The sequence below is a fragment of the Trichoderma citrinoviride genome, assembly GCF_003025115.1.
Source record: "Trichoderma citrinoviride strain TUCIM 6016 unplaced genomic scaffold BBK36scaffold_2, whole genome shotgun sequence".
Classification (NCBI taxonomy): domain Eukaryota; kingdom Fungi; phylum Ascomycota; class Sordariomycetes; order Hypocreales; family Hypocreaceae; genus Trichoderma; species Trichoderma citrinoviride.
The window spans coordinates 20690-46951 of record NW_020194710.1 but is presented as its reverse complement, the minus strand read 5'-3'; the positions used below and the strand labels follow the sequence as shown (position 1 = coordinate 46951).

Here is a 26262-nt window from a genome sequence, read left to right as displayed (position 1 = left end):
GGGGGTGCTCTTGTCAGCGACTTGTCAGCAAATCAGTGTCGGATTTGCTCTGCCTCGGCTCTCGGGCTTGTTCAACAGCGAGCTGCGGTCAAACCCGATGACAATTGCCAATGCGACTTGACCTAAGTCAACGCTCTATAAAGCTCTTTAAGAGAATATGAATTGACAAAAGAGAATCCCAGATTAACAAGTAAGCTATCTACACATCCTTCTTTTCAGGTGGTGCCGGGGCGGAATCTTGGGCTTCTCCATCAGCCTCGCGTCAAGACAGCTCTGGCCAACTGGTCTCAGTCCTCCAAGCATTGTCATTTATGAAGAACATTTGATGTCATACCGGCTGTAAGAGAAGGATACAGTATATACTGATTGCCTCCAAGGAAATCGGTGGATTCTACGCAGCTCAATCACGGGCATCGGATAAAGGCCTCAAACACGCCACTCAGGGCTCAGAGGATAAGTCGCGCTCGCGGTATGCAACAACACAATGAACGGAGCTGTTGAGTGTCACGTCAACTCTGCTGCTGGTGTTCAGATAGAAACTCAATTTGCCAGGAAAGCCTTCAAAGAGTTTTGATCGATGCTGTTGGGTCAAACCTGTAGAAGCTATCTAGCCCCAGGAAGCAGCGTTATATGTGTCGACTCAGCATCGTCCGCATGGCAATACACCTAGGCACACACTCCAAATACCTCTCATCCATGAGTCTCCTCCAGCCTGTCGCCGGATTGTGTCCCGCAACGCATCGTAGATGTGCCGCTTCTTCTTCCAGCGCCTCGAGCGCACCGCTACCCATAGTCTGCCGCTTCCCCTGCGAGGCGTCTGTTTGCTCAAATGTAGACCGCAGCGGCTAATTGAGGATCCCCACCGCGGACGAGCCGAAGGCATCTTGGCCAACGGGCTCGGGGCCGAACCGGTGTCCTAATGACCACAGATGTATCATATTATCGCTCGATGCCCGCAGCCAGTCGACGTCAACTACCTCGATCGTTCGGCCCTGGGCGTTATGGCTTTACTTTCTCACGGGCCGAAAGGTGCCAGTGTACGAGTAATTGAGGATGATATCCCTTGGGGTATCTCACTTGCCTTCATCCTTTTGCTGCCTGACAGATCCTCTACCTTTCCTGTGAGATACTGAGTCTGAACGCCTTTGACATCCGTCACCCAGACCTGATAGCACAAGCCGTCGTCGCTAACATCAATGTCTATGGATAATGTCGCTTGCTGAGAGGTTCTCACAACCGTTGTAGCCTGGACGCACCGACCGAGCCTATCGTAGCTGGAATCACTTTGACTCCAGCAGCATCCGTTCGCCTCACCAGCAGCCCTGACAAGAGAAGATACTCGGTCGCTTTAAAATCGGCAACACCATCATAGCTGATCGTGGTCGGGGTTGTCTTGCAAACTGACAAGTGACAACACTCTTCAGTATGGGTCGACGGGGAGCTCAGCTCCCTCGACTGCGACGGTTCTTTGTCCGACCTTTCCGGTGGCTCGGACCACCTATTCACTGAAAATGTTCTTGATCACACGATCGGGAGCTCCTTAACTCTTGAGGTCAAAGCAACTGCCAACGTGAAGCAGAATCCCCCAAGTATGGCTTCTGTGTCACCACCGCGGCCGAGTCCAAACACACCGGTGCCTGCCTCGAGCTTCCAGACGGCTCTACTGTTGACACCAGCGGCAGCAGTAATATCCGCTCGCGAGTCGACCTCATAGGAAGATTAGCGCGAGACGTTCTCTTCGAGAAACTGACTCTACGGTCAGATGCCAACACGGTCAACGGCACTGTCAAGACCGTCGTGGGCGATTATACATACGACGAAGACAACTACTATTTTGCCATCAACGACAATCTCCATATTAGCACGCTTGACTGTCACAGCTTTGACTGTGGTTCATCTGATCCTCTCTTGGATTGTTGATCTGGTCTGTACTCGCAAGGAATGCCGTGCACCTATTTTCATTGATAGGGCGCCAGCCCAGAGAACCAGGGGAATGTAGGCAGCATCTATGTCTGCAAAACAATCAACATCAACGAGCATAAATATACCGAATGCTTTACCCGCTTATCACTTGATAACGGCCCCAATCTTTGGCACAAGAACTACTCCTGGGGGTTCTTCTTCGTCGTCTACGATCAGTCTGGTAATTCTCGCGAGTTCTACCCGCGCTGTGCTGATAGCTGTGACACTTTAAGAATCAGCAAAGGCAAGCCGTAGGTCTTTTTGAGGTCATGGTAGTGCTTTTTCCTCATTCTATTTCGTCTGAAGAGCCGATGCCTCTCTACCCCTTCTCTCGAGCTATTATCCCGAATAGTGTACCTGTTTATCTCACATTCGGTTTATTTGCCTCATCTTACAGTATATCGATTCTGATCTTCGCATCAAATAATCCCAAATGGTAGGGCAGGCCGTGGCGTATATCTCGTCCAATTACGTCTGTAGTTAATACTTGTCGACCTACGGCTTCAATATTGCCGTACTATACGTCCGGACAGGAAGAAGTCGTTCATTTTTCTGCTGTTAAAGATGCTAATTCATCAGTCTTCAACATCTCATTGGCTCCGCAGATAGTTCTCGTGACTGTCTGTGACACGCTATTTGTCATCTGTAGGTGAGGAGGAGCACATGTAGGCATATTTGGAATTCTGTAAGTGTAGACTTTAAGTCAAAAGAGACATGATCGCCGGCTCACTGCTCAAGCTCTCACCGTGGTAGCTTCAGGCTGGTCGTTATAGACTTTCTATATCCTGAAGACAACCTCGCCGAAGTTACCTTTTAATCCCCTCTTTGCTGGACACCTCTCCTAAGATTTTAGTATATAAAGCCAGCTCTAGTTATACATCGGCAGTTGTGAACTTGGAAGGGTAACTAGAGACGCCGGGGACGATTTCACCACTTCTGACGGCAAAGTCGCAATGCAGCTTCGCCCATGTTGTTATACTTGTATGCACATGAGCCTTTGCACGTATCCTGACACCTTGGGAATATGTTCGTAAAACCGCAGATCCGTCGATCTCCGCGTGCAATAAACTAAACAGACACCCTTCAATAATCTCACATTACCCACGTTACAACTTCTACGAACCTCAGCTCCTATGGCCCCTAAATTTCCACAAAGTTACATAGGCTCTTCTAGAGGATAACAAAAGGAAAAGGGACGAAGAAAAACATACAACAGCCAGTGTTCGCCAGTGGCGACCCACCTGACTACTAGTTTGCCGGTTAGTGGTTTGTTTTTGAGGACCCGGATTTTCCACTACCTATGGTCGTATGTGCCTGATGATCGATGAGCAGATCCTATGGGGCCTGCTGATCCTGATCTTCTCTACCGACTACTCCATACCTGTTCTTCATGTTCTTCTTCGATACGCACGAGTGCTTTGTTTACGGAGTAGCAGACGAGAAACACATTCTGGCGATCGATCTCAGGCGAGGATTTACCTACATCTAAGCTTAGTATTTGTTGTAGGTTGTGATTGGAGCGTCTATATTCTATCACTTTCAAGAAGGAGCCCTGCTTCGGGTGGTGATATAAGCCAATGGATGAAACCATAAGTCATTCGTCCAAAGCACAATTAGACGTGCTATGTCCATTGCCGCATCACCACATCATCCACGGCATGAACTTATGTGGTTACCAAATGCAGTGCAACCACACACAGACCGTGATTTATCCAGGCCAGCCTCGTATTAGTTTGAGTTGGGAGAGGGTGAGGAGGGTACGCAGTAGTGGGAGAATATGTCGTCAGTCAAACAGAGCTAGTTTCCCTCTCCTTGATCCTCTCATCCACTGTCGTTGACATATGCAGCATAGTTGAGCTTGCTGTTGAATATTTTAAGTTGAAGATTCTAGGGATACAAATGACTGCTTGGGGGACTTTCTCTTCAAGTTCTATCGAAGAGAAAGAGAGTCGTCAGTGCTCGATTCGGAGCTCGCCTAAAGCGGGCCTCCACCCATTCTCTTCTGTTCTGTTCGACGCCCTGATCGCGGGGAAAGGCGCAGATCCATCTTGATGCGACATAGTTTGCCGATTGATCCGTTGGAACTGTCCGATACGGACTTATATGCCGGCCACTGGACCTCCCGATGCAGGCAAGCCCTTTTGTTTACTGCAGGCAAGTGCAGGGGTAGATGACCTAGGCGAGTGGACCAGGACTACCCGATATCCCTCACGTCTTTGGGTCGAAGCAGACAGAAATAACCTTTCATTCTCAGCCAAGAAGCAGGTAAAATCGTGGCAGCAGGAGTACGCAAATGTGAACTGGTCTAATCGAACAATACTTATATTAGGTGTTCAACAGATGGCACGATGATTCAAACAGACGACAATCGCCAGTTGTCTATCCTCCTGGGAATATATCTACAAGTTACCCAACATCAACTTCATACGATAAATCGCCGACATGGGAGCTGTACATTACGGCAACCATAAGTCCGTTCTATCGCCAAGCATTCGATCGACGGGAATAAATGACTTTCCCCCCACCTAGGGAGTAATAGTGCTCAAGTGATAACTTCATTCCCAAACCATCATGCAAGCCACTATACGCGCTGTATCGGCCTTGGATCGCAACGGGAAGGTTCTACTCAAATGCGGGAAGATGGCGACGACCTTATGCTTGGAATCACGCAAATCACAAGAGATGTGCCAGGCCAAGCTCGATTATGGGGTAGCATTGCATCCCGTTATCTCCGTGCCATTGTAACTACAGCATCCTTGGCGTGAATTATCCCCACTCTGCATTGATGGCGCTACTCAGCTTTACAGTGGCGTTTGCTGGTTAACGCGTCCACGGATGAAGCGACTCGAGAGGTACGTGAAGATGAGTTGTGCTCTGCTCATTGAGGAAGAGATGAAATCCTCATCAACACGAAGCCTTCATAGGGGTAAGAAGCCGCTCCGTGAAAAAGCTGCAGCAGCAATGCTTTAGAAGGCGACTCAGAGATAGCGTTGGCCCTTTGTTCTACTTGCGAAGCACACCGGGAAGAAAAAACTTCACTTACAGTTGGAAAGCAGCCTTGCTTGATGGAACGTGGAGATAGAACGGGCCGAGTCATGCGGGATTCCAGCAGTGGTTGAGCTTAATACCGATGACGTGAATATGGTAGAAGAGCATGTCTTATTGGACTAGCTACCTACATGGTCATATATTACAAAGGCTGCATACTACATCTCGATATGCCCGCAGCCTCCAATACAGGCGCCAGGCACCGTCCCGCAATAAGGGCATATGGAAGAATAGCCAATCTCTTGAGTTGGACGGCCTTTTATCTAATATTCCAGCTATGTTACACGATGATGTTCTTTTCTTTTTTATCTCGCGTAACACATCTAAATACTTTCACCAAGTTGAGACCAAAGCTGATTGCTAGAGCGTATATTCTCGTAGCCCTCGCATACGACTCGTCCAGCCTCGAGGCCGGTGTCTCTAGTCCTCCGTGATGCTTCAACTACTGAGGACGCCATTAGCCACTCTCTTATCGGAGATGCTCTCTGTAATAGGCAGGTTGCAGAACCGGGCATTCTCAAGACTCGAGATAGTGATTCCTTTTCCCCAAAGGTGTCGTACTTTTGGCTCGACCAGCAGCTAATGACGTGTAACTCTGGGAAAAAGGTATCATCAAGTTTAGACAAATGGCTTCTCTCGCTCCAGCGGAAACTCGTACATTCATACATTCCTATTTCGATCTCGACCGCCGCGATTGCGTCTTCAAGTCCTTGTTTGTAGAAGTGAGGGCTATCAGCAGATGCGTCGGGGCAGTGTATGCCAAGAAGATTGCAAGTATATAAAGACCCTCTTGAAGCCAGTCTCAACTCAGTCCAGCAACAGCAGTTCACTCAAGACTCCAAGATCTACCAACGTCTTGGTTCAGAACCTTCTCCGTGCATCTTGCATCACAATCATCCACCTAAGTTCACCAACTTCATCCGCAGCTATTCAAGATGAAGTCCCTCGCCTTCGCCGCCAATGTTCTCCTGATCGTCAATGCCGCCTTGGCATCCCCTCTTGCCGCTCGCAAGCAGGCGGCTATGGATGCTATCCGTGCCCGGAGTGCTGCCCGTCGTTCCAACAGGTTCCAAGCCGGCTCCGACAAGGTTAATGGAACTGCCGACGCAGTGTCTACGAACTGGGCTGGTGCCGCTATCACGACTTCAGGCATTACCGAGGTCTCTGGCACCTTCACGGTCCCCAGGCCCAGCCCTCCTGCTGGTGGCAGTTCTCGCGATGAGTACTGTGGTGCTGCATGGGTGGGAATCGACGGCTACTCTGATGCCGACCTCATCCAGACTGGCGTCCTCTGGTGTGTCGAGGATGGCGAATACCTGTACGAGGCTTGGTACGAGTACCTCCCGGCTTCGCTGGTCGAATACTCCGGAATCTCTGTGACTGCTGGATCAGTTGTTACCGTTACCGCCACCAAGACTGGCACGAACAGTGGTATAACCACCTTGTCGAGCGGTGGACGAACTGTGTCCCACACGTTCTCCCGAGAGAACTCGCCCCTGCCCGGCACGAGCGCCGAGTGGATTGTCGAGGACTTCACCTCCGGCAGCTCGCTGGTTCCTTTCGCCGACTTTGGATCTGTTACCTTCACTGGAGCCAGCGCTGTCGTTAACGGAGCAACCGTGACACCGGGCGGCTCTGCCGTTATTATTGACCTGGAGGACTCGAGGGGAGACATTATCACCTCGACGTCGGTCTCTGGCGGCACCGTGACTGTCGAATACGAGTAAATATAAGGGCAATCGAAGCTTGTTCAGTCTTGGCGGAGAGGGTATGGCACGTTGGTCAAGGAGACAGTTTTAGAACAGCACTAGTTCTAGCTACATTTGCCTTTTCCATCAGGACGAATAACATGAAGCTAAAATTCGTATTTAAGACCAAGTGCCCGAGAACTTAGTAGTGAAATGCATCCAGATAACTTTGATTTGAACAGTGAAACACTCTGTTTGACTGGCGAAACAAAGAAAAGTGTGCGATCGTTGGTGACTTGATAGACTCTGCCTCATTTGACTGTAAGAATGGTCCAGCTTCCGCGTTGCCAATCGGAGAGCCACTCTGTAGAGAGGGAGAGATGACAATACAGCAGTGAGTGCATTGTTGGTGTGTTGAGCTCTTAGCTGTTCAAATACAAGGTCTGGGAGGCAGGACCTCCTATATAGTCATGAGCCACACGAACCCGATATGATCAGACCGGAGTAAGGGCACCCTGTAGTTTAACACAATTCTTACAGCCGCAGATTATGAGACCCAGCTATCTTTATTATTGTTCAGGCACTTGCTGATGATATTTTGTAAGCGACGTTCTCTAATTGTTAAAGCCCTCAGAGCGAGTGAAATGAAAGTCATTGACTCCAGGAGGATAGCTCGACAGGACACCGGATTTTCGGCTGCGTATTATGGTATGAGTATTCGATCTGTTCCACGGTTATAGACATCCCCAACGGCCGTGACTTGCTTGTCAATTCAGCAAAATATATGGTGAACGCACAACGGCCGGTGCTCGCGAACGGGTCCCTGGGTTCTTGACGGTGCTTTTGCAGCAGGATGCCAAACAGGCCATGGGCTAAGCCACGTATTGGAATACCCTAGGATAACAAGCTTGCTACCTAAGATATATAAAACTTCTCATCGTACGAGGAAACACGATATATTTGGCTACATCTTTCGAGTCTGAAATATTAATACCCTAATTGATCTAGGCAGCATTACAAGGCAATTACAAATTCATTGATCAACGTGTTCACTACCAGAGTCATCCTCGGAGCTCGCGGGCCATTCGACGGGGCCAACAAAGTCCCAATATGGCCTTCATGTGCTCGCAATACGATGAAGATTCAGGGATAAGCGTTGTATTGGGTTGTGTATAAGGTAGAGGTAACAATTAACCTTTCGATAGGGATACGCTCGCGTGACCGCGTGACATTAAGCGGGCTGCTCATCGTTGGGCTAGATGCTCCATGTACGCACAGGGAGAAGGTCACTCGTTGTCTCCTCGGTGCCAGTCTTTCTCTGGTCATCAACTCATAGCACGAGATGTACGAAGTACAGAAGGCAAAACGTTGAGAAGTAGAAGTTCTGTTCAGCTCATGCTACCGCAAGTACATACGGCAAGCATGTTGACTCGGACACTGGACGTTACAGTATGCATTTGGAGTCGTTAATTGCACACGTTTTGCGACCAATGAAAGACAGCGGGCGCTTCCGTATGTGTTTGGCGATTGAATACGAACGAAGGGTCTTCCAGGGAGCGTTTAGCGTCACAAGTTGCGGATGCGTTGTGCCCAATAAAGGAACAATAGGGGCTCATCGTCCTACTTTCTGACTTGCCGTGCGAGATGCTATTTTGGACGTAACTCCAGCTTTCTGTAGGATTGTGAGAAGATCTGAAGATCTACATGTTTTCTGATGCTTAAGGAAGGTAAAATAAGTCAGCAACCATAAAGGTAGGTGAATGGGGAGGTTGCATCAGCCCTAATGCACTTATAACATCCGCCCCCGGACACAATACTACCCCGGAAAAAACTCCGTCGATTCGTTTCTCAAGCGAAGTCGGATTCGTTCGTCAAACGAAGCCTATACAGTTGGTAAATCACCGCGAAGTGCACTCGGGAACAGAGAGTGGAACCAATGGGCAGTCAGATTGAAGAACCCTGTAAATGGCTATGTTGAGAAGCTCCATTGGTGGCAAGGCGAAGGGTCCAGTTCGTATCTGAAAATAGGATCAACAGGTCTAGCAGATGAAAGTAAAGAGACCGAGGCAGAATCCTACGGCTGGTATACTACTCCTTACAACTACAACATTCATTCGCGTACACTACAAGGGATTTTCCCTTTCGCCACGGACAACAGCCGCGCAGGATTCATCCACTTTTCTCGACAGCGCGCGCAAGGCTGAGCTGTCATCCGGCATCTTGTAATTGTAGACCGCTGCTTTTCGCCTGCTTATGCTTATTTGGCATTGAGTAAGAACTCTACTGGTGTACCTTATTAGGAAGTTGATAGTACAAGGGAAAAGCGGTACTTGCTTACGCCAAACTACCATGTGTAAGTCCGCCGTTCGTTTGTTCAAACTATCGCCGAACTTGAAGAGTATTACTGGGCTATATAAAGAGGTAGCGTTGACCCTCTGTTCCCAATATTCGTCCCAAGAACAACAACAAGCCCGTTCATCAAGTAAACAACCAGACAACTTTTCAGCCTTTCAATATGCTCTTCTCACGAGACTTTATCCCCACCATCTTGGCTCTGGCCTTGTCTGCAACGCGTACTGAGGCTACTATTGCTATCGGGACTGCCGCAGGTTTCAATGGTACGTTGTAATGGTCCATGTTCTATCAAGTCTTGTCTTCAGGATATGACTCCAGCTGGCCTGAAATATATTGACTGAGGCCTCTTCTCTATCTATCAGTGATGTGGGTTGATGGCGACGACCCCTGCCGCTGGGATAGAATCAACGATCAAGGCGAGAACCCATGCGGCGTCCATCTCGCTAACCCGCTCGACAACGGGTTCAAGTACGTGCTGCAGGGCTGCGGCGGCTCTATCTGGCTGGACAATGATGATGGCTCCTTCAACAGCAACTGCCGTGATGCCTCGGCCAACCTCGCCTGCAACGTGCACCGGAGCCTCCTCTGCTCCTAGAGACATCAAGGGTTGGTGGGTATTTCTGTCTGAGCAGACGATGAAACAAACGGGGAAATGGGCATGGTAGTCAAGATTTGGACATACAGGCCGTTCTGTAGCTAGCCAATCATTATAAGCCTTCCTCTTTCGTGGGTAATGCTGTACGGCTCTATAAGAAGGGTATTGGAGATAGGCTCATAGTAGAACAGCGCTTAAACAACAAAAGAGATGTGGTACTATTTCTCACTTCCCCGTGGCTCCGGGAATACCGTCGGATATGTAGCTTTCGGCATATGAGTGAACTAGCGCCTCTCCTTTTGAGGCTATACCTTATCTGACAAGAGGTCGCGTCCCCGATCGCGGCCAGCAGTACAACTATGCATTCTGCAAGCCGTCCATCTGCTTATCACCTGCCAGCAGACATTCGCCCTTGCGTCCACCATAACCAGCGTAAAAGACGATTTGAGCAGCTGCTGGCTGCTGACCTTCGATGAAGCAAGAGTTGGCCGAACATCTAACGCAGTCGAAGACCGCACTCGGCACGCTGCGTGGTCGGGAGCTGCCGCCTTGCCATTCCCCATGGTAATTTGGTTCAATCTCCACCAACAAACGAATTATTGCTTATTTAGTGAAGGACTAATGCCAACAGTTTGGTCATATTGCGTCGCTCTTACTTGAAGAGGGGTGCTAGCCTTCGCGAGAGAAAAGTCCACGATCATCCCGAGAGCAGATTCATGGGCAAAGAATTCGTGAATTCAAGAGCAGGTCATCAACTTAACCAGCACTACCTGAGCTTGATCTTTGCTTTGGATCTCATCAATCTGCTCACCCGGAAGCCAGCAGAGTGAGAATTTATGGACATGTAACCTCATGAGGAGACAGACGATTTCACGTCGCGTTTGATGCATAGTGGACAGACCACACGTGGAGCAGAGTCGAATACTGCACCCAAAAGCACCACTGTCAATAACGCAGTGCTAGCAGCTCAAGCTACAGATGGCCCAAGCAACCCCTCGACAAACCACGCTCAAGAGGATAATTGAAAGGTGGTAAAGATGTGCCATCTAAGCACGTTGTGGCAGTATCGAAATGGAGGATGTCCATCATCATCAGTTTGATGGGATCGGCACGCCTGTACGCGGCTTACCAGTATATGTATGCTTCCGTTGGACGCTGCTTGAGCTTGGTCTTAGCTGCCTACGGATCTGTGAATGAAACATTCCCAAGTCGTCTTCCTCTGGGCTGCGCATGCAATTGACCTTCGACCTCACTCGATGATGCTCTGTTACATTCCTGTCGCTCGGGCTGTAGAGCCAGGTCACCAACTGTATGAGTGATCCAATATCCTCGGTAGTATGCCAATCCTTCTATGGATAGGCAGTCTCTTTCTATATCCTTCTCAACTAAGTTGTATCACCACAAGCTTGGGTGTAGACTAGGTACCTAATTAGCCATCTTCAATACAGCACCATGGCTCACAAACTTTATGTTCATGACAGATATTCGTCTCGGTCGGTAATCAAACAACAGTAGGCATTGTCAGAATCTCTATACTTCCATGAACCTCGCCCTCATCATCTTGTACCTGCATGGTAGCGGATGCTTCGCTGTGGTAGTTCCTTTCTCGATCTTTCTCGGTCTCTTATTGAGAGCCGGGGCTCTGACATACTCCGGTTGTCGCCCGGCCTCGGCTGACGCCAATTGCTCGTACTACCACTTCACAGTACATAGTAGACTATTCAGTGACGTCCGGGGCACCACCAAGCTGGTGCTTCTCCGCAATTTCCCCATCGTCCGCCACCGTTGTTGCAACTTTGTTCCTGGCTGCTCAGGCGGAAACCAATCATTTTCTTGCATGATTCATCTGCGAGTTTATTCCACCGAAAAGCCGCGTCGAGAAACCGACAGCCATGACTCGCGCGTCAACCGTAAACCAACCACCCTCATCGGACCGCATCACAGTGACCCTCACCAAACATGTCCTCCGTGTCACGGCGAAACTACTTCCAAGCTTGCTGGTCCCAAACTCCACTGCCAGTGCCAGCGATGTGGAGAACCCTGGGCCTCGTACAACTTCCGAACGGCTCTTGTTCGTTCGGCTGGCCTCTCCGCGTTATTCCCCCACACGCGCCGTTCGTTCGTTAAGGGTACATGCGTGCGGCTATTTGCGCTGATCTCACCTTTCAAAGGGCGCTTTCTCCATCGATATCCCCATGGAAAAACCACTCCATTGGACCTCATGACGATTTTCCCCCCACATAGAACGTGGAAACTTGACTTACGGTTCTTTCATGCCCCATACTAGCTGAGGGGAAATGCGGAGAGAAAGCTTCCTGGTCACAGGGCGACTGTCACCCTGCAGTATGTGCGGTCAGGAGAATTGAGACCCGATGGCGTGTCACCGAGACACAGACGTGGTGACATGGGAAAGAAGTTATATAAAGGCCCGCTGATCCACTGCTCTTGGTGCGATCCGAGCTTGGGCACTATCGTGAAGTTGCATTGTGGATTATAAAGCTTATTACAACGGTCACTTTGCGAGATGTCGTCCAATCCGGCAGATGGCGTTGCCATGCAGCCCAAGAAGGGTGTGTTCCGTCAACTTCGGGAGAATCCGTACATCTTTGGTCTCTCAGCTGTAAGTTCACATGTAAATGCAAAGCCGTGTAACGACATCCCACTGACACAGCAATACAGTTCGCATCACTCGGTGGATTCCTCTTCGGCTATGACCAAGGCGTGGTCTCAGGTGTTCTCGGGATGGAGAACTTCGGCGCACTCTTCCCGAAAATCTATCTCGACAGTGGCTTCAAGGGATGGTTTGTGTCTACGCTGCTTCTGACAGCCTGGTTGGGCTCCTTGCTTAATGGACCGATTGCGGACCGATTCGGTAGAAAGGGTTCCATGATGGCCGCTGTTGTGGTGTTCCTCCTGGGTTCTTCTCTGCAGGCTGGCGCGAGCACCATCGGCATGCTTTTCGGCGGTAAGCCTCCCCCCATCTCAATTGCCATGCTGAGAGCTAAAGTAACACTTTCTATAGGACGAGCTGTTGCAGGCCTGGCAGTTGGTATGCTCACCATGATTGTGCCCATGTACATGTCGGAGGTCTCTACGGCTGGCGTTCGAGGAACCCTTGTGGTGCTACAGCAGCGTAAGTCTAAGCAATTCAGCTCATCCCATATCTCTATCATCGTTCATTCTCCTAAATGGCAACCTTCCTCACAGTAAGCATCACTCTGGGCATTCTCATCAGTTACTGGCTGGAATACGGCACCCAGTACATTGGCGGCACCCGTTGCGCCCCCGACATTCCCTACTCAGGTGGCACTCCAGATAAGCCGACCTTCAACCCCGAGAACGATGTCGGCCCCGACGGCTGCACTGGACAAAGCCAAGCCGCATGGAGAATCCCATTTGCCTTGCAGATCGTTCCTGCACTGATTCTCGGAATTGGAATGATCTTTTACCCCGAGTCCCCACGATTCCATCTCATGCGCAAGAACGAGGATGCAGCCCTTCGCTCACTGGCTCGCCTCCGCCGCGTTCATCCGGATTCCGATTCCCTACGAGAAGAGTACCTCTCTATCAAAGCAGAGGTCATGTTTGACGAATCCCACACGCGAGAGAACTACCCCGGAAAGAGCGGCGTCAGCCTCTTCTTCGCTGAATACTACGGCTTGCTATCGAATTGGCCTACGTTCAAGCGTGTGTTCATTGGAAGCGCCATCATGTTTCTGCAGCAGTTCCAGGGCTGCAATGCCCTGATCTACTATGCCCCGACTATCTTTGGGCAATTGGGTCTTTCAGGCAACACGACATCCCTTTTGGCCACCGGTGTTTACGGGATTGTCAACACTTTGAGCACTTTGCCCGCCCTCTTCCTCATCGATCGAGTCGGAAGACGACCCCTCCTCATGTGCGGCGCGACTGGCACCTTCATTTCGCTCATCATCGTTGGATCCATTGTTGGAAAATACGGCTCTGCACTTAGTCAACATGCCACAGCAGGCTGGGTCGGGATTGCGTTCATCTACATCTACGACATCAACTTCTCCTATTCCTTCGCTCCCATCGGCTGGGTTTATCCCTCGGAAATCTTCAACCTGGGCAGCAGATCCAAGGCCATGGCTATCACCACCAGCTCAACCTGGATGTGCAACTTCATCATTGGGCTGGTCACCCCGGATATGCTCGAGACTCTGAAATGGGGCACATACATCTTCTTTGCGGCTTTTTGCTTGATCGGGCTGGTGTTTACGTACTTCTGCGTGCCGGAGACCAAAGGTCGCAGTTTGGAGGACATGGATCGCGTCTTTGGTGATGAGACTGCTTTGAAGGAGAAGGAGAGATTGTTTGCCATTGCGGCTTCATTGGGACTCACGGCGTCGATTCCACCGGAGAAGACGGAGGCTATTACCACCGAGGCTGAAGAGTACGTCTGAGAGCGGGTAGTGATGAATGATGCAAGGACAGATAATCAGTGAACAACCATGCAAGATATGAGGCGATTTGAGGACATCCGTCGTCAAAGTAATAAATAACAACGTAAACAATATGGGCACAGTCCCCGTTTCATCTATTCTTCTTGCTTTCTACCTGTTCTTATCTTTTTTTTTTTTTTTTTTTTTTTTTGAAGAGCAGATGCTAGCTGCAAAACTCCATAGCGATTGCAGTCAATGCCTCTGCGACCTGCTTTATCGACTCAACATCTGCATACTCCAACTTCCCATGCAGCCCTTCACCTTTGGGCCCCCAGAGTAATGCCGGAATCCCAGCGTCTTCTAATAGTGCGCAGTCCGTCCAGTAGGGGGCACCTGAGACAACTGGCTCCTTGCCGATGGTGCTACCCACATGCTTGTGGACGAGTTTTGTAAAGGGATGGGCAAGGTCAGCCTTGAAGGGAGACCGGTGGAAGGTGGTGCGGAGACTGTATCTGAAGTTGGGGACTGTTTTGGTCAGGCCGTCGAGTATTTCCTCGAGCTCTTTCCTTACAGTTTCCGGTGTCTCGCCGTTCACGGTTCGCCGCTCGAGCTGGATCCGAGCGAGGCAAGGGTAGGACGAGACTTCCTCGCCACCCTTGATGAGGGAGGCGTGAATGCTGCCTGGGCCAAGAACAGCATCGCCGCACTGCGATGTAAGATGGCTTGCATGCTTATCCAATTCGACGAGGAAATAGCCTGCCTTGCTGATAGCATCAATACCGAGGTCGTATCTCGAGCCGTGTGCCGCGAGGCCATGGATATCGACCTCAAACCATACGAAGCCCTTGTGCGCGTATAGAATATCCAAGTTTGTGGGCTCACTGACAACTGCGCCGTCAGCTGTCCAACCCGCTTCCAATACCTGCTGCGTGCCGATGCTCTCAAACTCCTCGTCTGCCACGCCTGTGAAGATCACATCTCCCCTAAGTGTGTGCTTTTTTGCGTTGGCTAGAGTGATCATGGCGGCTGCTACGCCGCATTTCATATCAGCGGCCCCACGGCCATAGAGCTTTCCGTCTCGGATGTCACCGCTGAGGGGATCGCCTTCGTATCCCATAAGGGTCACAGTGTCGATGTGCCCATTAAGCATAAGGGTCTTGCCACCGCCCGATCCGCGAACAATGCCTACCACAGAAGGCCGTCCGGGCGTTGGCTCAATCCAATGAGCCTCAATATCACGATGCTCCATCCAAGCAGTGATATAGCGGGCAATAACGGTTTCTCCAGGGCCGGGGACCGAACCAAGAAACGGATTGGCCGAGTTGATTCTTACCAATGTCTGCGTTAGCTCGACGGGATCATCGCACGCCACGCTGTGAGGAACATCATAGTCTCTCGCACCCTCCGTGCAAAAGACAAGGACAACCGAGTCTTTGGTTAGACCCAGCCTTTCTCTATCCGCTGGCCCCAATCTCCTAAGCGCAGCGATGGGTGCGGCTCCACAGGGTCCTGCGGAAACACCTCGAGACTTCAAGTATTCGCAAGCTTCGTGAGCCTCGTAGTCGGATATTGTGAGGCTAGCATCGACCCCGTGTCGTAGGACAGCCCAAGAGATCGATGAGGGCGTCCCGCAGTCTAGCCCCGCCATGATGCTGGGTGCCTTTTCCGACGTGGTAGAGGACTCGCCATTATTGAGGCTTTTCCACAGACTGGCAGACGTATCAGGTTCCACGGTCAAGACTGTAGTTTGTTTTCCGGGCTTTTTGTAGTGTGTTACGACGGCTTGTGCAAAAGATCCGACGCCCACAGGCACCACGACGAGGTCAGGGGTAGTACAGCCCAGCTGGCCGTCGATTTCCAGCATCATGGTGAGGTAGCCATCGACAATCCACTGAGAGACGTTAGCATTGGGCACCGTTGAGAAGACGTGATGGACGTACTTGTGGAATCTGAACGTAGTTGCCCGATGCATAGTCCTGAACAACAAGGCCGGTATCGTCTTTGGCAGCCACCACTTGGGCGTCAACAACGGCAGCGTCGTAGAAGCCGTCTGAGATGACGACACGAGCACCCTCTGACTTTATCAGATCAATGGTACCTTGGTGCAGGGAAACAGGGACGTGGATTTGGGCTGGGACGCCCAGGATGGAGGCCATGCGAGCAACGGCCCGGCCATGATTGCCATCCGTGGCTGCGTAGAGGGTGATACTCGAAGATGCCAACTTCTGCTTGACAGAGCCCAGACAAGAGTCTAGGGGAAGGCCAAGTCGCTGGATAATGGCCCGAAACGTGCCCCATGAGGCGCCGAGGATCTTGAACGAAGGGAGCCCAAGCCGACTTGTTTCATCCTTGAGGTGAATGGAGCGCACGCCGAGCTCCTGCGCCAGGTCCGCGAGAGGGATCAGTTTGGTCGGAGAATAAGCCGGTAACTCTGAATGGAAGCGGTATGCCAGCTGAGGGTCATCCGGCGACGGTGCCGTCCATGATTTGGCTAAGGGATTGAAGTAGACGGGACGGCGGCTCATTGTGTGAGGCGGAGGTAGATGGGAAAGGGGGTGAAGTGAAGGTTATAGGTACCAGACAGGATGATTAACGGGAAAAGCACATGAACACAAGCGTCTGGTAGAGGGAAAGAGGATGCTGTGAGGGGCTCGACTGGCCTTTTATCTGGTAATTGTAGAGATTGACTGAGTAGAGGTTTGATGTAAATCCTGACTCGATTCCATTAATCTCTCCATGCCGCCGTTGGCCGGGATCAACTGGGTCTACATGGACGGCCTTGGACTGAATTGGACTATCCTCAGCTTGCCAGTGGCTGGCGGTTTTTGATGCTAGTGACGACAAGTCTGCAAGAGAAGCCCAGGATGGTAAGTGGGCAGAGAGCTGCGCTTGGCATGTCAGCGGAACGCTATCCAATGCGCTTGTTTCATCTTCTGCTTTGATGTCTTATGATTAAACTCTTTTCTTTTTCCTTTTTTCTTTTATTTTCACATCTGATGATGAGCTTTTTCCGTCGCCGACTTTGTAATTCAAACACCCAAGTATTATCGTGGCGACAACGTTCATGGTCGTGCTGCCCCTCCCCATGTGCAGAAGGCGCTGTAACTCCCGCTGTAGCTTGTGCTTTTCGCGGGCCTCGACTCACCTGCACTCTGAAAGAGGAAACCGCAGCAGCAGCCAGAAAACTCCGTCCAATGGCGTGTACCTGATACCAGCACATGGGCTTGGCCGAGGGAAGTTTCAATGTCATCAGAAGGCGCTGTTGGTGTGATTTGATGCGAAACAACAAGCTGAAAGCCCCTCTTCATGTATGAGAAGGCGTATCTGCTCTCAATTGGACCAGAGTGTACTTCGTGTTTGCAATTACCTTGTGTAGTGATAGCATCATCGCCATCGGTCTCCTCACAGTGGCCTGAAGCTGCATGAATTCGATGCGACTCCCACTAACAGCTAAAGGTACCCTAATACATGCAGCTGTCGTTCCAGGCACAGCCATCCACTGTAACTTTCAGGCCCAGGCCCTGAAGCCGCCTGTAGCTCCCTGTAGACGGAGGGCGCAGTGGCCAACAAGCCGTGCTGGGCACGTGCCTGGACCCGCTTATCTTATCCAAGAGACACCGTACCCCCAAAAATCGGCGCCCTCCTGCTACGACCAAAGCTGATGGGTCATGTCACTCTTAGCATTTTCATCTCCCAAGCGTGCGCCCTCTCCGCTCTCCGCCAACCGCAATTCTGTGCTCGGACAACTTGGCGGCAGAGGGGATTGAGAAGAGCAAGGGCAAGAGGGACCCCGACCGGAGATCGTACGGCAGACCCGCTGCAGAGGCCCGAGTCCGACGCTGGACGCCGTGGTTGGTCGATTCCGGCGTTTGATGCTCCGGCAGTGGCCTATCTGCGTCACTCAAGCGCTGCCAAAGAGGCGATCCACGGGGGCATTGCGCAGACTAACGAGCGCATTGGAGCCGCTAGCCTGTGCACAAAGCCCTGTAACACGAGACAGTCGCTGTTCGCGGGAGCTGCCAGGTGCCAGGAGATACACAAATCCAGCCAGACGTGGATGCCCAGCTGAGACAGGCGGCGGTCTGCTCACATCAGGGACGAGGCGGTCGTGAGACGGTGAGCGCTTACGCCAGTCTCTGCTCTGGTCTCCTGTCCTGGATTGGGACTGTGAGCGGATCTGATCTGCTGCCATGGATGACGGGCTGTTTCTAGTGGACGAGGTTGGTAGGCTGATGGACGACCAGCACCGCCTCATGCAGGCGCACCAGCCTCAGACCCAGTCTCGGTCTCATCCTCACCTCCAGTCGCACTCTCTCACACACACTCACCCTCACTCCTTCAGCCAGCCATCGGACCCGGCGGCTCATGATGTTCCGTTTGAGCAGCAGCAGCAGCAGCAGCAGCCCGCCAATCAAGACCCTCGTCAACTGCAGACCTCCCTTTCCATGGACCACTTTGGTCCCTCCTTCTTCTCTCCCTCGGACCCTTACGCCGGCAGTCCCTATGCCAGTCCGGCCGGTGGGGACTCCGTGTTCCCCGAGTTTCAGTATGAGTTCGGACCCGGGATGCTCAGTGGCCCCGGCTCTTCTTTTGATGGCACTTCTCCGCTGCCGCTCGACCCGGGCTCAGCCAGTCACGCCCAGCCTCTCTGGGCATCGGAACCACAACAGCATCACGAGCAGCAGCAGCCGTCGACGCAAGGGGTTGCCAGGAACCTCAACGTTATCGACGAATTCTTCATAAAAAATGGTGCCCATCGGCCGCCAGTGCCCTGCAACTACTGCCAACGGCTACGACTCCAGTGCCTCATCCTCCAGACCACGGAGGCTAACCCGAATCCCGTCAGCTCTTGCTCCAGCTGTGTAGCTCTCTACCGCGATTGCAGCCTTGCGGAGCGTGGCAAGAGAGAAGCTTCCGCCTACGAGACTGTCCTTCCAGTCATTGGCCATCTGCATGGTGTTCGCGAGGAGGTTGACGGCTCTACCCCCCTCGAGGGGACTACAAGATGGCGCATTGAGCGAGACGCTGCTCCAGCCCCAACCCGATCATCGTCAATAGCTTCATACAAGCGGAACAGCACCCGCTCTGTAAAGAAGACGAGGGTTCTGAGAAACTGGTTCGCCACTCACCAGGAACACCCGTATCCATCAGAAGACGAAAAGTGTCTGCTATCCGAGCAGAGCGGCCTGACAAAGACGCAGGTGATCAACTGGTTCGCCAATGCCAGACGCCGCCATCGCCTGACCGCCCAGTCTCACTTCAACAACAGCAGCAAAGTGTTCCTGCAAGGGTCTCCAATGCCCCAGACGTTTCTTGCCGGCATGTCGCCGATGGAGCGATGGAGGCACTCGCCCCCAAATGAGGAGCCGGTTTCTACATCGGCGATCGAGAACGCCATATCTAACCAGCTAAATGAAGGGGGCAGAGATGGTTATGTTTACTCCTATGACGGCAGCTACGCCACCGACGGTGCCCCCTCTTCGGCCAGCAGCGAGTCGGCCATCTTCAACCAGCACCCATCAGGTTTCTACGACGCATCATCTAACTCTGGGTCGTCTGCCTTTTCCATGTATCAGTCCGATGATGCAGGCATCTTCTCCCTATCGGCACGGAGCTCCATCCACGGCGGCGATGGCGATCTGATAGCTGGTCCGTCTCGCCCAAGGGTCGTTGCAGGAGCGGCAGCGGATCGTGGAAAGGCTCACATGTTTCAATGCACCTTTTGCCGCCAGAGCTTCAAAAAGAAGTATGACTGGGTGCGCCACGAGCGGTCCATCCATCTACCTGGCCTCGATTCGTGGATATGCAAGGTGCCTCTTCCAGATGACCAGTCACAAGTTGTATGGCGAGTGAATCATAGCGAGCCAGAATGCATCTTCTGCGGCGAGACATCACCCACAGATGAGCACTTGCAGGCCCACGAGTTTCAGTCTTGCGCCGAGCGTCCCGTATCAGAGCGAACATTCACTCGAAAGGACCATTTATGGCAACACCTGCACAAGTTCCATCGCTGCCGAAAGTGGGATGGATGGAAGCCAAACCTACATCTCTTACAGCACCATCAGGATACTTATGAAAGCGTGTGCGGCTTCTGTCAGCTCAAGATGCATAGCTGGGAGGAGAGGGTCCATCATCTGGCGTCTCACTTTCGGCGTGGCGCAACCATGGCTGAGTGGGCCGGCCGCGAGCCCAGCGAAGGCGGAGAACCCAGCCTTCCGATCTGATCATTCATCTATACATATGTTGGCACGTAGAGCTTTGTTCTTCTCTTTATTTATTTGGAACGTTATAGATTTCTGGCTTCTATTGGAAGAATTTAGATCATATACCCACTCGCTATTGTTACCCTTCAATAAACGTAGATGAAATCCTCATTCTGCAGATCCGTCGCGTCCTCAAACGCCTTGTCGCCGACATTCTCATCCCCTACATTCAGCACCTCCTCATCATATGCACTACCGCCCTTCTTCCTGTCCATCATGCTCAGATCGCGAATCACCTCCGACTTGCCGAGCGCCCGCCGTCTCGCTGCTTGCCTTTTGTTGAGCACCTTGATCCAGAGCATGCCCGCCACAGTCAAGACGGCCAGCACCACGAAAAGCGCGAGGTTTGAGCGCAGGCCGCGGTCATAGCGAGGCTTTTCGCTGGGCTTGAAGAGCTGCGGGCCGATAATGTTGCCGACGCTTGCTCCGATGAAGAGCATACCCGTGGTTACTTTTCGTTTAGTATCACCTCCGGTATTCTGACCTGACCAAGAGTATATCAGGGGGGAAATGCCTGGATAGACGGAGATGATGTAGTAGCCGACGAGGAGGACGGCTCGATCAGAGGGAGAGCGGCCGGTTACGAGAAGGATGACACAGCCTGCGATAGGGGGTAAACAGAGAACTAGGAGGACAGCGGATTTCATGTGTATCTTGTCGGAGACCCAGGCGCCGCCGAGGGTTGCAATCATTTGAACGGCGCCGAAGGGGATGTTGAAGAGGATCGTGGTGAAGGAGTCGAAGCCGAAAGATTGGATGATCAGGGGTCCGAAAGTAGATATGCCACCACTAGGGATCCTATTCCACGAACGATCGGTGTTAGTTATGACAGTGGGATGGCAGAATAATCTGGAGCTTACGAGATGGTGAGCATTAGAGAGAACCAGAGCCAAGTCTTGGGATCAAGCATTGCTTCGCGGACATGGTCCCATTTCCAGACGCCGGAGCCAATTCCCATCTGGTTCATGCGCAGTCGTTCGATCGCAATGACTTTCTCATCTTCTCGGAGGAATTTTGCTTCCATTGGGGAGTCAGGCATGAAGAGACTAGGTGTATGTCAGAAGAGGTGGTATGTTCCGAGAAAGGGGGGTTAAGGTGCGCGGTTGAACGTACTACATGACTAGGGAAAATGCGACTGTGATACAACCACAGAAAAGGAAGATGATCTGGTAGGGTCGGAGGATGGATTTGATGTGGCCCAAGCCATATGAGAGAAGACTTCCAAGCTGTGATGTGGATGTTGTGAGTAGCGGTACGATTTCGAGATTGACGTTCTTACCATGTTGACGACTCCAAGCATCGCATACCACGACGCATTGCGAGTTGTCTGCTCCTTTCTGCGATACCACATTTGTACAACAGCAATAAACGTCGGGGCTTTCCATCGCTTCAGCCTTGATCATTCTCACCAGTCGACATAGAATCAGTGCGACTCACCAACAGAAGCTTCGAACGCTCCGAGCAACAACCTCGCAGCCATCAGCCCCCCAAAATCCTTTGCCGCCGTCATTCCACACAAGACCGCCCCCCAGCAGAACACCATCGTCGCACAAAACTTTCCCACCGGCAGCTTCACCAGGGCATACGCCACCAGCGGCTGGAACACCAGCTGCGCGACATACACGACCGATCCCAGCCATGAGAACTGTTCGCCCTTGAGATGGGTGTCATCGAGGAGGCCAAAGACTGATGCGTAGGAGAGAGTTGTCTTGTCGAGGGACTGGAGGCAGTAGACAAAGAGGAGGATGGGAAGGAGGTGGATGTCAATTTTACGGAGGACGCGGTCGTTGTCGCTGGGGGTGACGATGACGGGGGACTGGGTGGCTTGTTTGAGAAACTGGGCTGCTTTGTCTCTGCCTGTGAGTGGGAGATCGGTGATGGGTCTTGGGACGGGAGTGATTTCGTTGGACGTGGCTTTGGGGTTGTCTTGGTTTGTCGGGGATTCGAGATGGATGACATCGTGGTTCTCCTTTGGAGTAGCCATGCTGATCTCACTGGAAGGGACGAATACCAGGTTCAAGAAGAGGTTATGGTGTTGCTGACATCGCCATGACTTGATCGCTTCAGAGATGGGTAGTTTTATATGGCATTTGCACACTCACATCTCACTTGCTTCCTCCCTCGATCACCGGGACTCGACTAATACAGCCCTTGAAGGCCCCAAAACCCCATGGGGCAAGGCGAGATCGCTTGCAAGCAATACAGAACAGAATGCGGGGGAGTGTTTGCGACGTCTGATAGGCTAAGCGGACATGGTGATTTTTCTCCATCGGGATTCATGCAGTTTTGTCCGGTACTGGCTTGCCCCTCACCGGAGATTGTTTATATTTGCCCGCTTGCTGTAGCATTTTGAAATGGGACGACTATTATTCAGAGGAGAGTTGGGCCATTCGTGTAAGCTCTGATCTTCTAGGAACGTCTTGTGATATGAAATGTCTACTAGACAAGATCTTTAGAGGCCCAATGGGCGTCTGAGGAACCCGAAATCTGTTCTGATCCACTCATCTTGATCCGCTCAAGTGAGGACGACCAGTGTCATGGCCTCAAGCATACACGTGTAAACACAACCGCATATAAACCTACAGTGTCCTCCGCCTTGCTCTCTCAAAAGCTACACTTCACTTTCACTTCTCAAAGAATATCTCTTTGTAAATTGACTGAATCTGCATACGCTTCACTAGGATGCCTCAGCAAGAGCGTCTCCCTTCTTCCTGGGCGGAGGCCTCATCTCCGGGGAAGCTGTTGCAGCTCGACTCGACTGACCCTCAGATCTCCTTCCATTTCACATTCGATGCTCTACGCGCCAACGTATTTCGGACGACTTTCACGTCCAAATCTCACCCTCTGCCTCCTCATCCCAGCGTTCCTCCACTGGAGAAACATGTAGAAGCTCATATAAATGTTTCCTCTACCAGTACGACAAAAGAGATCAAAGTTGGCCCAGTCACTGCTACAGTCGATTGGACGGAGTCTTCACCTCTAATCTCAGTTTTTCTCGATGGCAGCCACAACGGGCCTCTCCATGAAGATCTGCCGCATCGTTCATACGTCGTCGACGGCGAGGGCATAGCTCATTACTCGCGCTACAACAAGGATACCCTATACGTTGGCTTGGGTGAGAAAGCGGCGCCGATGAACCTCGCCGGGAGGAGATTCGAGCTTTCCGCGACAGACAGCTTCGGATACGACATTTATCGCACTGATCCTCTGTACAAAAACATTCCGCTTCTCATCAATGCGACGCCGAGTGCCTGCTTGGCGACCTTTTCTACTTCTCATTCCAGGGGCTCGTACTCTATAGGCGCTGAGATGGACGGCATGTGGGGTCGTTACAAGGTGTATCGGCAGGATTACGGAGGACTTGAAGAGTACATCATCGTGGGGAAGACTCTCAGGGACGTCGTCAAGACGTATGCGGACCTTGCAGGCTACCCTCTCCTTGTCCCGAGGTGGGCATTTGGGTACCTCTCCGGTGGAATGAAGTACTCCATGCTTGACGATCCTCCAGCCTCAGAGGCGCTGCTCGAGCTTGCGCGCAAGATGAAGGAGCATGATATTCCCTGCTCGGCATATCAGATGTCGTCTGGCTACACTGTGGCCGAGCAGCCGCCCAAGACACGCAACGTCTTCACATGGAATCGCCACCGCTTTTCAGATCCAGAGGGCTTCATCAAGGAGTATCACAAGCTCGGCATGAGACTGATAGCCAACGTGAAGCCGTACCTCATTGGTACCCATCCAGAGTACGAGAAGCTGAAAGCCGCAAATGCGCTATTCACTGATCCGCACACGAAGAAGACGGCGGTGGCACGACTATGGAGTGCTGGTGGAGGTGAGAGTGCCGAGGGTGGACATATCGATTTTACTTCTGCCGCTGGGTTTCGGTGGTGGTACGACGGAGTCAAGAGGCTCAGAGAGCAGGGAATCGACTGCATCTGGAACGACAACAACGAGTACATAGTCACCGATGACGGTTGGATCTGTGCTCTGGACCAGCCTTCTCTCAAGGTCAGAGAAGACGTCAAGGGCCGGCCTCAAATCGGCTTCTGGGGCAGGAGCCTTCACACTGAGCTCCACGGAAAGGCGTCTCACGATGCCCTCGTCGACGTTGCTCCTGACGAACGTCCGTTTGTTCTCACTCGCAGCGCAACAGCCGGCACGATGAGGTACGCCTGCAGTTCCTGGAGCGGCGACAACACCACCAGCTGGGCCAGCATGAAGGGCGCCAATGCTCTTGCGCTCAACGCCGGCATGTCGTTGCTGCAGTGTTATGGCCACGATATCGGAGGCTTCGAGGGCCCCCAGCCATCACCTGAGCTGCTTCTTCGTTGGGTCCAGCTAGGTACCTATTCGCAGCGCTTCGCGATCAATTGCTTCAAGACGATCAACGAAAATAACATCGGAGACGTCATTGAGCCGTGGATGTACCCTGAGATCACCCACTTGGTTCGCAAAGCAATCAAGCGTAGATACGCCATGATTCCTTACATCTACTCCCTGATGCTGGAGAGCCACCAGACTGCTCTCCCGCCACAGCGCTGGACCGGCTGGGGCTATGAGCAGGATCCAGAAGTTTGGACGGGGCCAATGACAGAGGGCGAGACGCAATACTGGCTCGGCGATGCCCTTCTAATTGGGGGCGTGTATGAGCCTGGCGCTACCCAGGCGCGAGTCTATCTCCCCAAGGCTTCTGATAACGATGATGGCTATATCAACCTCAAGGCTCCCTACCAGTACTTGGAAGCGGGACAATGGGCGACCATTGACGCCGAGTGGCACGGAGCAGGTATTCCTGTGCTGGCAAAGGTGGGAACAGCCATCCCAGTTGGAAGAGACGTGCAAGTCTTGTCTCCTGGAGAAAAGGAGAATGTCGCTAATCTTCCCCTGGACGACTACCGCGCGGTCGAGATCTTTCCTCCTCGACAAGGCTCTCACTCTACGAAAAGATATGAGACTATATGGTATGAAGATGATGGCGTTTCGGCTGCCGCAAAGAATAAAGTTTCCAGGTATAGCATCGTGTACTCGGTCGAAGGGGCTGAGATCAGGGTCAAGTTCTCGAGGGACGAGACGTCAGGATATGTGGCGCCTTGGAAGTCGCTGGTTGTTGTGCTGCCTCCCGGAGACGCGCGCAAGGTCGTTTCGGCACAAGATGTTGTGCAGGTTGGCGTACTGGGTACGGATGAGGAGGGGCGGAAGAGGTTCGAGCTCAATTGTTGAGGTAGAAAGGGATGTGACTCAAAAACAGAGAAGCCTGCCTTCAAAACACCTGATATCAAGTCAACATATTATGTCTCTTCCGTTCCGATTAACGGTTTGCTGGTTCCTTTCTGTAAGAATTATGACTGCTCAAGATATTTGATTGATATGTTTCGAAGAAATGCATTGCTGTCACGCGTCTTGATAAGTCAGGCGGGACGCAAGACAAATTGCTATTGTCTTCTATTTCGTGGCCCAAGATCAAATACAAGAACCGCAAGTATTCCATCTTGTATATATTGGAACTGCTGCTGCTTCATGATGCATGGCTGAATTCGGTCACACGAGGTCTGACATGCGGAGAATCCGGCGAAGTGTCGACTCCGTAATAGGAAATTCGGGGAGCCTCCCCACGAAGAAGAATTTTCCTACCTTCACTCATCGCACGAGTCAGCGCTATGGTCTGTTTTCAGCTGACCCCTTATTATGCTCCATGCTCTAGTTAAATATACTATGTAATGGTTGGGACATCCAAGATCAGGTGCCTAGGCAGCTAGGGTTGAAGCAGACCCCCGACAGTTACCGACGGCAGTACCCCAAACAATGTGCCCACGCATCTGGCGATAATTCACCCAATTCAGTGGAGACCCCAAGCCCTGATATTAGCCTAAATGGAGAAGATGCGGAGAGCACAAAACTCGCTCTCGAAAACGTGGGCAAACGGCTCCATTACACGGCATTCCATCGGC

General features: G+C 51.8%; 7 protein-coding genes across 7 annotated transcripts; 5 read left to right on the top strand and 2 right to left on the bottom strand.

The window, feature by feature from the left end:
* Nucleotides 1–5945: 5945 nt before the first annotated feature.
* On the top strand, nt 5946–6737 carry BBK36DRAFT_1137691 (hypothetical protein; the record flags this gene model as incomplete). The annotated part of the gene is made up of 1 exon (XM_024893186.1): nt 5946–6737. One exon carries the CDS (start codon nt 5946–5948, stop codon nt 6735–6737), a length of 792 nt encoding a protein of 263 aa, XP_024752563.1.
* Nucleotides 6738–9213: 2476 nt separating this feature from the next.
* BBK36DRAFT_1165528 (hypothetical protein) lies at nt 9214–9648 on the top strand (the record flags this gene model as incomplete). Its single annotated transcript, XM_024894790.1, has 2 exons — nt 9214–9316; nt 9416–9648. The coding sequence occupies 2 exons, from the start codon at nt 9214–9216 to the stop codon at nt 9646–9648; spliced, it is 336 nt and encodes a 111-aa protein (XP_024752562.1).
* Nucleotides 9649–12081: 2433 nt separating this feature from the next.
* On the top strand, nt 12082–14076 carry BBK36DRAFT_1134155 (general substrate transporter). Its single transcript, XM_024892210.1, has 4 exons — nt 12082–12268; nt 12328–12613; nt 12671–12781; nt 12856–14076. Exons 1-4 carry the CDS (start codon nt 12173–12175, stop codon nt 14070–14072), a joined length of 1710 nt encoding a protein of 569 aa, XP_024752561.1. The 5' UTR covers nt 12082–12172; the 3' UTR covers nt 14073–14076.
* Nucleotides 14077–14274: 198 nt separating this feature from the next.
* On the bottom strand, nt 14275–16576 carry BBK36DRAFT_913 (peptidase M20; the record flags this gene model as incomplete). The annotated part of the gene is made up of 2 exons (XM_024898586.1): nt 14275–15942; nt 15992–16576. 2 exons carry the CDS (start codon nt 16574–16576, stop codon nt 14275–14277), a joined length of 2253 nt encoding a protein of 750 aa, XP_024752560.1.
* A 2040-nt stretch (nt 16577–18616) lies between these two features.
* BBK36DRAFT_1110591 (hypothetical protein) lies at nt 18617–20275 on the top strand (the record flags this gene model as incomplete). The annotated part of the gene is made up of 2 exons (XM_024889603.1): nt 18617–19520; nt 19575–20275. The coding sequence occupies 2 exons, from the start codon at nt 18617–18619 to the stop codon at nt 20273–20275; spliced, it is 1605 nt and encodes a 534-aa protein (XP_024752559.1).
* A 125-nt stretch (nt 20276–20400) lies between these two features.
* BBK36DRAFT_16652 (MFS general substrate transporter) lies at nt 20401–22298 on the bottom strand (the record flags this gene model as incomplete). The annotated part of the gene is made up of 5 exons (XM_024897784.1): nt 20401–21112; nt 21175–21360; nt 21428–21540; nt 21594–21691; nt 21752–22298. 5 exons carry the CDS (start codon nt 22296–22298, stop codon nt 20401–20403), a joined length of 1656 nt encoding a protein of 551 aa, XP_024752558.1.
* Nucleotides 22299–22996: 698 nt separating this feature from the next.
* BBK36DRAFT_16651 (glycoside hydrolase family 31 protein) lies at nt 22997–25534 on the top strand (the record flags this gene model as incomplete). Its single annotated transcript, XM_024897782.1, has 1 exon — nt 22997–25534. One exon carries the CDS (start codon nt 22997–22999, stop codon nt 25532–25534), a length of 2538 nt encoding a protein of 845 aa, XP_024752557.1.
* Between the last annotated feature and the right edge of the window lie 728 nt (nt 25535–26262).

Coding starts and splice junctions, on each gene's coding strand:
- BBK36DRAFT_1134155 (XM_024892210.1), top strand. CDS start 12,173: ATGTCGTCCAATCCGGCAGATGGCGTTGCCATGCAGCCCAAGAAGGGT. Junction 12,269..12,327: donor ACATCTTTGGTCTCTCAGCT/GTAAGTTCACAT, acceptor ACAGCAATACAG/TTCGCATCACTCGGTGGATT. Junction 12,614..12,670: donor CATCGGCATGCTTTTCGGCG/GTAAGCCTCCCC, acceptor CACTTTCTATAG/GACGAGCTGTTGCAGGCCTG.